The following is a 10,889-nucleotide window of genomic DNA, read 5'->3' as shown; positions in this document are numbered from 1 at the left end:
TAGCACTTTACAACAACACCAGGAAGTCCAAAGTGCTTCACAGAAAGATAAAAACATTGCAAAAAAATAAAAAATAAAAAAGTAAAATGAAATCATTAGCATGACCCGCAGACCAAGGAGCAGGTTGTTCCACAGTAAAAAGCAATTTTTTTTATTATCATTTTATAATAAAAAGCGTAATAAAGGAATATAAACCACCACAAAAGCCGTATTTTACAGAGATGTATGTTGAGAGGTAACGAAATGAAGGTGAGATTATGCACAAATTCCTGTAGCCAAATATGTATTCCTCGGCACATACTGCAGAACAGTATATGTAGAGTAATCTCCAAAACTGGCTGTCTAGTTGCACATCTACAATTTAAATGCCTTTTTTTCTGTCTTAAATGTCAGGAGCTAAAGGTCTTAAGAATCTACTAATCCTAAAAAGCATGAGGATCCATCTAGAGTCACATTAAGTAGAACGTTACACTCTGAACATCCAAGCAGGCGGTTAACGTTAAGACATTTAGAGAAGGGTGGGATCAACTTCTAAACACTACACTAGCCATTCGTCTAGGAGTGTTTGACATTGATGGAAATCCCAAGGACTCAGAATTACTTCTGGCGGTGAGAGAAATAAAAAAATGCCCAAAATGGGCTGTTGAGGCCGGAAAATTAAGTGAGAATTAATGTTCAGGAACAAGGAAGAAGAAAAAAAAGGCCAACAAGAAAGAAAACTAAAAGCACAGACTGAAGAACAAAGGTGACCCTATTTTCTGTTGACTTTAACTTAAATCACATCTAATCGAAATCAATCCATAACACATAAATAAATAATGTTAGTGGTGTTGTCTGTGGTTCTGGAGGTTTGCTAAAATGCTGATACAGCAATCGAAATGTAACAAGCTCTGGTGCCATTCCTGACATGTCCAAGTTACGTGGGATGAGACAGATGGTGGGGATGGTGTTAAAGCCATCTACAGTTTGGAGACACACATAGGGCCTTTAAGAGTCTCTCCAGTTTGTTTTACTTTATATGTCCTTAACTCTCCCTGGCTTTACTCTGTCATTTCGTTATCTAAACCTGTTAGCTTCAAGCAACAGTGTTTCATAACTACTCTCCCCTTGAGATCTCTTTACTCTTGGTTTTTCCAGTCAATAGTGTGTAATTTTCTCCACTTCACATTGAAACAATACAGCAACTGAGAAAGAGCAAGAAAATAGCCGACTTTGCAATGTGTGCGCTCAACATCAAATGCTGTGTGGCTATTATGTTCTCCAGCAAGCAATCTGAACAATTAGGTGTTGATCTCTCTGTACACCTCCGATGCTCTAGCAAAGTGTGCCATGAAAAAGGATTTGATCTCTTGTTTTGGTTTTTCTGTCATAGTTAAATGATATGCATCATATATGTTTTAACTTTTTATTATTTTTGTTTAATAGAAATGGCTTTAAAGGGAATTGGTTTGTCATGGATTAACTTTTAATAGCCTGGTTGCAACGTGTTTCCAACAAGGAGGTCTATCTTTTTCTTAAGCAAATATTTTTGTTTTGTGTAGGTTATATTTAATTACAAGTTTGATCATTTTTTGTTTTATAAATGCCGTAATTACAATGATGATTTTTTTTTAATGCACAGACAGTGAGGATGGAAAATTACCTTAACCAACCACTCACTCACTCATTCACTTAAAAATTATTTCTGAATTAAAACAATCCCACCTAAAATCTGACCCCAAAATTCTATGTCGCTTTGTGAAAAAATCGCAAAAGTAATCGCAAAATCCTGATGATACCCTTTGTCACCAATTTTTGGTTTACTTTAAAATTTTATATTTCTTTAATCAAGCATTTAATGATGGTTGTTTGTATCTATCTATGGTTTGTTAAGTAGATACATGGAAACTACTAATCTTATAACTAGGTTCAATATGAGTTTGCATCTATAAAATAAACAGAAGAGAATGTGCAATAATTTAGGGTTTGCCTTCCTGAATATGCAGAATATATGTCTATCATCAGAATGCGCAAAACCAAGGGAGAAGGAAATAAAAATGTGAATTTATCAAACCTGAAATCAAAACAATCTAAGATTTTGAGAGGTCCTATCTGGGGTCACATGGCACGGCCACATATGCAGTCAATACCAAAAGTCCACACTGGTAGTTCGTTAAAGCAGCACTAAATCATATTTTTTTTACCTTGTTATATCCTAATCTAATCAGCCATGATGGTAATCTAATGAGAAGACTGAGGGGTCTATTATCTCCCTCTACTGTCTCTGACCGAAGCAACACGCTTCCAACTTAATGTGCCACCAACCCAGTATGTATGTAGCTCTAACCACAGCCCCATACCCCTTGTTGAGCTACTCAGAGGTGATCATAGAACATATTTGTACTTTAGAGGTGGAGCCAACAAAGAAAATGCAAAGACAATGTTTTTAATGAATAAAGGAAGAGAGAACAGGAATCAGACTGAGACATTACTCGAACAAGAATGAAGTATGACGAGCCCTAAAACCAAGACAACAATGCAAATTGATGCAGACCCTGTAATTTGGTTATTTGTACTTAAATACCGCATGAGGTAACCTCTAGTGTTACTATTGTGACTTTAGAGTAATACATTTTCAGTGTACCACTATAAACATAGAGAGGCTTAACTATGTGATTCATTAATGCAGTGGGACTGCAGAAAAATGTTTATCCGGTTAAACCAAAATGATTAATACCATGATTGAAGTTAAATATTGTGGCATATTAATAAACAATCAAAACTGAACAGGACAGATGACCAGAAACTGTCACAGAACCTGTATATTTAAGAGGCATTAAAAAAAGAAAAAACTATTCTGTGCCTGAACATGTGTCCTACTATCTGATGTTTGACTTGCACATCAGATAGAAGCAGCAGAAAACAGATATTTATTCATTTTTCTCTGAATATTGCTTTACAGTCTGCGTGGAGACTGAAAAGTTTAAAGGTTCCACACAAAGCACAGTTATGTTTTATTTAGTTTGTATTGTTTTATTTTGGGTCCTTCAATGGTTGACATGGAGTTGGCAGGTGGAAATGCAGAAGTTTAGAGTTAAATTCCTCTATATGCATGAGAGTTGCTGCTTCATGGAAAAAGTATCTTGATTTATCAAAAAGGACTGCAAGATAGAAATGTCTTGATTTGTCTGCCATTCTCCCTAGTTTTGCTACAGCCTCCCTGATTTCATCCCCAGGTGTCATCCCTCTAGAGGGTCTATTTCTTTTTTTATCACCAGCTGCCACTCAAGTAATCAGTCCATTCAGTAGCTTGCTTGCTTCTTGATTGCCTCAGTCCACACTCAGTTCTTACTGGTGACTTCATGTTTTACTGGCTCCATGTTCCTTGATTTTTTTCCCCCATCTTTATTACGACCCCAAAATTCACCATTTTTTACATTTAAGGTCCAACTTTGACAACTCATCGCAAAAATTTTAGCTGTCTCGTTGAATAAATAAGCATCTAAATCACCTTTATTTGTTAAGTGTGTGTGCAAAAACAAGCAAAAATAACAAAGCACATAAGGAAATGCGATTTATAGGAAATGATTGCAAATGCTCAGTGCAGTTTCAAGCATTTGCAGAAATGTAAACACAAATCTCCCTACCCTTTTTCTCAGATCCACCCACTCTCATTCCTATAATAAGACATTCCAGAAAACACAGAAAATCTCTTTTAAACAGCCATTTCAATCACTTTATTTTGCACCAGTCTATGAGCCCCTTAGTTTATTTGTTTTTTATTCCCTGTATTAAGCATTTCCTCTGTTTCCTACTTTTTGCACATCTCGCCACTGGATTCTCAGCTTTGACTTTTTCAACAGGCGAGTAATTATTCACACAATAGTCAACTGTGAGTCCTCCTACTCATCAACAGAAAAAGAAAAGGAGCTGGACAGTCTTTTTATAGAGAAAGCAACAACTGCACAAAGAACATGGAATAAATGGTACACAAGGAGCCTTCAGGACAGATTTATTTATTAAACACAGACAGCCCTATTCAACACAATAGTAAAAACGTTTAATGTCTTAATTACAGCCCCACCTCATTTTAGAGGGTTTTTTTTTTTTTTTGTCACACTTGGCTTTATATAATAACAATTTAAATAGCAGTTTAACAATTTATATTTAATCAAATGTTGTTTTAGCAGTGTGTCTATTTCCGTTTGCATGGTTTGTTTTTTCATCCCCATAATTATTAACATTTCTATAGAAAGTAAATTAATTAATGATAAAAATTCTAATTCTCTCTATGCCCATTGATGTTTCCCTACATGTGTGGAATGGTTTATTTGCACGACCAGCTGGAAGTCCAAGTGGGACAGATAGCATATTGTGTCCTTGAGGCAAAACGGGCACAGAGTAGTAATAATTCCCCACATACCCATGAGCCACGTAATGAAGCATAGTAGTAAACCAAATTGTCCTGGCAGGGGATAATCCACATTTTTATTCTGTATATAATATATTTGATATTTCTGCTTCTAATTCTTCTGTTGCATATTTTTTTGGTTATAAGTGGAGGCAATTAATGTGTAACTGTAATTTTAACAGTAATCTTGAATCTTAATAGCTAAAAAAATTAATTTTCTGCAGTTTTTACAATTCTGGAGCAGTTTTATATACAAGGTTTAAGTGAACGATACAATTTGATTTTAACTTGAGTCATTTTATCATTGTTCATAAGGAATGTCAATTTAGAATAATTCCATAAAAAATAATGAAGTCAAACAATCTATGCTGCAGCTTTCAGTTACTGCCATTTAGGTTTGTAATAAGATAAAAAAGTATATAAAATGATTACTTTGTCTTATGAAATTTAACTGTTGGTCTAAAAGAAATCTGACAGTTTAAAAGAATCTCTTCTACTGTATGTGTAATTTTAAATCATTTAGCAGTGTCAACTATTATTTTAGACCATCTTCATTCAGTGTATTCTCATTATCAGTTCGTACGAAATCGTACGAAAAGTTATGCACAGTAATTTCGTACGTTTTAGACTTTTTTTCGTCGTATTTCGTCGTATTTTTACGTCTTGCCTCGAGACAAGATATCCTTGCGCATGCGCATGTTACGCACCATTCAATAACATAGAATTTAACATACAATTAACCCTAACCCTGACCCTAACCCTAAGATACAAAACAGCAAGCACCGTAGTTCGAGTGGTCTCTGTTTACAACTTCATGTGCATGCCTGTTCACAGACTGTGACTTTCGTCGTTACAAATGTTTATTCTATAAACTCTGATGAAGACCATTTTTTTTAGTTTTCTTATTTCACAAGGTGTAATATTACTTGTTTTAACCCTGGGAGTCTAATCAGGTTGTAAATGAGCTATTCTAGAAACTAATTTATCATTTATTTCTTTTAAGAAGCAATTCTAAATGCATAAGTCTGCAAAGGACATATGTTATAAATAACCAATTTCTTCTCTTTGTCCATTTTCAAGCCAAACCTCAATGTTTCCCTTTTGTGCCAAAGGGATAAAAGTTTAGCAGGTTTGTGTTGACATGGGAGTTGAGACAACTTGAAGGTATGACCGACAATCTTCTTTCAGCTTCAAGTTTCAAGGGAATCATCTTATCTATTGCTGGTTCCACATGCCCTTTTTCGCAAAGAGCTATTTTCCTCTTGCTGTGCATGTACACTTTTAGTGTTAATATATCTAATGGGCTTTGGTCTGGATGGCCTTGCTCTTGTCCTGTGTTTCAAAAAGTTACATGGGTGTTTCCTACATTCTTTGGAAAAAAAGGTTTGCTATACTCAAGTCTGACTAAGTTTCTAAGAAGGTATCTAGTTTAATATACTGTAGCAGAGTAGCCAGAAATAGTCATGTAAAATAAAATACCCAAAACTATCAATGAGAAGTAGCTGCAAGAAAATGCTTTCTGATAACATTGTAATTCCCCTTGTAGAAATGTCTACAGGTCTACAAACTTAGTTCTATGGTAGCGATTCCAAAAAAGTTCAAAAATAATCCACTGGACTTTGTTTTCAACTTTGAAGACTTTTCCCTTCCTATACAGGAAGCTTTTCCATTTAAAAATGCCAGAAATAGCGTTGAGTTCAAAGCTTTATACAGTAGCCCAACAAAGCCTTGTTTTTGTTTAGAAAACATGAAAAGTGAAACGGACAAACGGGTCTATCCCTTTGGAATAAGGGTCGTTTGGCTTCTTTGCCTGCAATGCCCGATACCTGTCTACGTCCCTAAAAGGGGGTTGGTTAAAGGGACTTGTTTACCTGGCTGAAAGGTAAGGGTCTTCTGTTCCCCTATAAGGGGGTTGGGGTTGCGAGAATAGCGGGAAGGGATCAACTCAATTCCTGCATCGTAGGTTTTTGAAATCTGAAATCTGATTAAGGTTGTTTTTTCCTTTCTTAACATAGATGGCTTCCTTCACGCCCCTCTCAAACCACCAATTTTCTTTTTCCAAAATGTGAACATTCTGGTCCTCAAAAGAATGTGCTTTGTCCATATAAGGACTTATTCACACATATATATCATTATTTCTAATAGTTTAGTTTTGTTTTGTGCACTGCAAAAGTGTAAATCTAATTAAGTCATTTTTGTCTTAAAATAAGTGCATTTTCTTTTAAATTGAGGGGGTAAGTGACACATTTTGCCAATGAAACGAGACAGTTTAAACTTGAAATAAGAAAAAAGAACTGCATTGTCTTATTTCAAGTGCATATGATCTAATTAACTTATTCTAAGAGTAAAAATATTCATTCCATTGGCAAATCATCCTATTTTTCCGCTCAAATTAAGAGTAAATTCACTTAATTTAATACATTTTCACTTACTTCTAGACCGTTTTTGCAGTGTGTGAAACCAATGGTTAGTTATTTTAGAAATCCTCTAAGCTGCTCCAATAATTTAGGAAGGACAGAGGATAACATTGTGACAAATATATTTTTAATTCAGTATGATGTAAAAGTGGTGGGATTGATAGATACAGTAGCTGGACTGTCTAAGGCTTGTATCTTGGCTTGGGGAATAAAACACAAATAAACCACCACTATGTCATCTGGCTTCAACCACTAATGCAGACCATCACTCACTCTATAAACCTATTATACTACGTACCCAACCTCAGCTTCTTTGCAAGTAACAAATTATTTGGCATTTTTTTGGCCAGTTTATCTTGTTAACCTTAGATTTATTTTCTCCTCTTAGAACAGAAAAACTGTGGCGGTTCACACACTGTGCACTCTGCCTTGGAGCAGCAGAAAATCGCATGTGCAGTTAATAATATACAATATAAATAGCGGTCTTATGGGAAAAGTTCAACATGTCAGTACTAAAACCTTCTTCTGCAAGTTTAACACTGATTTTTCTATAATTAAGTTATGTCTAGAACATATTTTTTTCTGATAAGCTTATAAAACTTGACACCTTTTCCTCTTACTTGAAGAAAATCAATAAAGGCTATTTTTGGTCTAGCTTGGAGCCAGTCACAGTTATTCCTCATGTCTCCACAGCCGCCTCAACGTGTGCACAGCTTGAAACACACAAGCTCAAATGAGTCAATCTGAAACTAGATAAGGCTGTTTTATACTTACTTAACTTTATTCTCATATATATTTCTGTACTGAAGAGAAATGTATTATTTATTCTGGAAAAAAAGGTGCATACATACAGAGTAGATATACATCAAAATGTTTTCATATATTCACTTCTTAATCATACACCTTCATTCCTTTGATACTTTATTAGGCTCACCGTGCAATAACAGGGCAGGAAGTACTAGCAACAACAAAAAATCGAATGACCTAGGTTTGTTGCAGTTACAATAACCACACTGCTCCACAGTCTGATTCAAGTTTGGAGCCCATCAGTTTCCAATTAAGTAGGTTAATACAAATTAATCTTTCTTTGAACAGAATGCATTTTTTATACAGTGGGCTGTAATTTCAACTCTTTAGACAAGCCATTAAGTGAACCTCTGATCCTTGGCGGCTGCAGTTTATCATGTTTTGTAGTAAGCAGTCAATCCCTGTAGAAATGAAAATGAGCCATGACTAAAAACCATATATAACTGACAATTTTATAGTCTTGGGCCCTAAAAGAACTCTTTAAATTAGGAAAACAGCATAATGCTCACTAGAATACTATGACAGCAACATTTTTTTTTTTTTTTGCCTACATGTCTGATGTTAACACTAGAACAGCGATAAAATATGGAGATAAATAAAATTTAAAGACTAAAGGAAGGGTCTTTGTCAACACTCAGAGTCGATTTTGGCAAAAATGTGAAAAACCCATTGCATGATGTACACAGCCAAGATAGCATATGTGTTCCCTCAGTGCCAGTTTTTACACAATAAGTGTTATATCCATTACAACTGGTCTCTGATGTTGTATGTTATCAGTGACCAAAATAAATATTGTCACAAATGTTTAATATACCTACAAGTTTAAAAAAAATCAACTTGCCAACTATTTAAAGGCCAAAAAACTAATTCAGCAACTTACCAATTGAAGCAATTATTTCAACGTGCAGCTGTATTTTCATTTTTAAAGTGCAGAGCGAGATATGGTATTCACAATGGAAGAGATTTAAGCTAGGAAGTTGTGCAATACCCAAGACCCACAGCTCAGAATCAGATAGCATGATCAGTTATGACAGTGTAGGAGAAACAAGAGTCAACAAGTTCTTCTTGCTAGAAAGATTATCAGCCTTACCTTCAAAAGGTTCAAGCACTGCTCCTTGGTCTAATGGATCTGCAGTAGAAAAAGATATGTTAAACATTTAATCACAAATCTGCAAACACACTACAAATGTACAGTTAACTGCAATTATTAAGACTCACAGTTGATCTTTCACATTTATAAAAGCTTGATAATCCAGTTTTTAAATAAACATACATTTGATTCAAGAAAAAAACCTTTACCGCTTAGAAAATATAGACACAAACCACAAAATAAAATACATAGTGCTAGCTTCCAGATGTGGTTTTTTTTTTTTTTTTGTCTATTCTTAAATGATTAAGCATTAAAAATTAGTTGTTAAAAGTTGCACAATGAACAGGTCGCTGCCTTATTAGTCTCAAGGCCAAAGTAAAGCCACCAAAACATGCACACATGCTATATTATAGATGCGGCGTAGAGTGAGCTTGACATTTTTTAAGCTGTCATAGTGATAATGTCACATCACACTTTGTTCATGATGCGCCTAAACAAACATGTCAACTAGATGTCCTCTGACTAAAGTGAAGACCGGAGAGTGTTAGCTGACTGCTGTCTTTCTCGATACAAAACCCATTATAAAAATATATCAAAACTTTTAAAGCAGTGCAGCATCTAGGGGATATAACTGTTGAATCTGTTTGTGTATGGCAATGTTTATATATATATACAGTCTGAGATGATTGTGATATATGAACAGAAAGAGAAAGGGCTGATTTAGTAGAAAGGACTTTTTAAAACTTTATTTTTTATTATTTAGATTGCTTTATTTCAAGGTGATGGCATGGCAACAAATAAACCTTTAAAGACTAAAATGCATAATAACCTTTCAACTTTAATAGCTAAATATTTCATTAAAGCTTGTTTTTCTTCTTAGTTACTCATTAAATGTTTATAAAGCACAAACTGACCTAATCTAACAGTGAAATTATATTATTAGGGCCAACACTTTAGTGTGGGTTTAAAGAAAGTGACGCAATTACAGTAAATAAATACTGGAAGCACTGAAGCTTAAAAAAACATCTTAGTATTGTTATGTCAGTGTTAATATAATATTCACACTTCTAAAGAAGTAGTTAAAAAAAAAAGTAACATCAAATATCATGGTTATCTAAATAATGAAACATGATTATTAAACCAATAATCTTTGAACTTTGGATATGATGTTTTAATAACCCAAATAACGGATTAAAAACAACAGACATCTGTGTTGCTTTGCTCAGTTTTTTTTTTATATAAAAAAAATTGAAACGGTTGTTTTATCTGTCAATTTATGGTTATTGATTATTAAGGAGTTATTGCAATTAATCAATCACAAACCCTGTTATTTACTTGAATATGGTTTTTAACTGAGTTTCACCACTAATTATTATATATAAATTATATTACAATCTGATTTCCCTTGTTTTCAGAGGGCTCAAATAATTCTGGTTCATTTTGTTGTTTACTTTGTTTGCTAAAGCTAGTCGTTCTTCAGACACGTGTTCCTACCTCTTTTTCTCTTTCACTCCTCATTTAACTGGTAAACTGACAGCTACGTTCAAAGCACCTTTGGGATTTTCATACTTTGTTGATCGAGTCATTCATAGGCCAGTTTTCTGGAGCTGCCGAAGGATAGTTTTTTTTAAACATGAGTTGGTGCCAGATAAATCTTTGAAAAAAGGGTTGTGTAATGCTTACACTTGACAGGTAAATTGTAAAAATTTAATTCAAAGCTAAATCCACAAAATCCTTGACACTTTTTAAATCTTAATCATGGTACAGTGGAATTTAAAAAGTCAACTGTAATTAAGAGAATTATCTCATCTACAGATCCAAGTATAACATTTTAATATGTCACCAATGCCGAATTCTTAAGTCATAATTTGGGGCAATTTATAAAGGAAGTTCAGATAGTTAAACAGATCATCTGAAGCTACACCTGCAGAGAAGCTAAAATACAATGTAGAAATGCATTTTACTGTAGAAAGTAAAAAGCAGATATATTGTTAAAGTCACCCTGTAATGTAGCCTGCTAAGCTGGGTTTAAATCAAAGTAGCAGCAGGAAGTAAAGCTGGAACAAAAACTCTGTTGGTGTGCAAGTTGCAATGACTTTCTGAAAAGAACTATTTTGGTGACTGAAGCTTATAGCTGAAAGAAACCTAAAATAAAAAGAAAAGTGTGTGTGTGTGTGTGTGTGTG

General features: G+C 34.3%; 1 protein-coding gene across 6 annotated transcripts in view; it reads right to left on the bottom strand.

Moving 5' to 3' along the window:
• The window catches only part of LOC107098116 (contactin-1a-like), a 104,617-nt gene that overhangs the window by 34,333 nt on the left and 59,395 nt on the right, over window positions 1-10,889 (bottom strand). For all 6 annotated transcript variants that reach the window (XM_015395588.1, XM_015395589.1, XM_015395591.1 and 3 more), the window contains exon 3: window positions 8,705-8,743. In XM_015395588.1, coding sequence (XP_015251074.1) covers window positions 8,705-8,743 — 39 coding nt within the window. The remainder of the gene's footprint in view (window positions 1-8,704; window positions 8,744-10,889) is intronic.

Source organism: Cyprinodon variegatus, unplaced genomic scaffold, assembly GCF_000732505.1.
Source record: "Cyprinodon variegatus isolate N-32 unplaced genomic scaffold, C_variegatus-1.0 Scaffold748, whole genome shotgun sequence".
NCBI classification, from domain to species: Eukaryota; Metazoa; Chordata; class Actinopteri; order Cyprinodontiformes; family Cyprinodontidae; genus Cyprinodon; species Cyprinodon variegatus.
The sequence above is the reverse complement of the archived record's forward strand: the minus strand, read 5'-3'. Positions and strand labels throughout refer to the sequence as shown.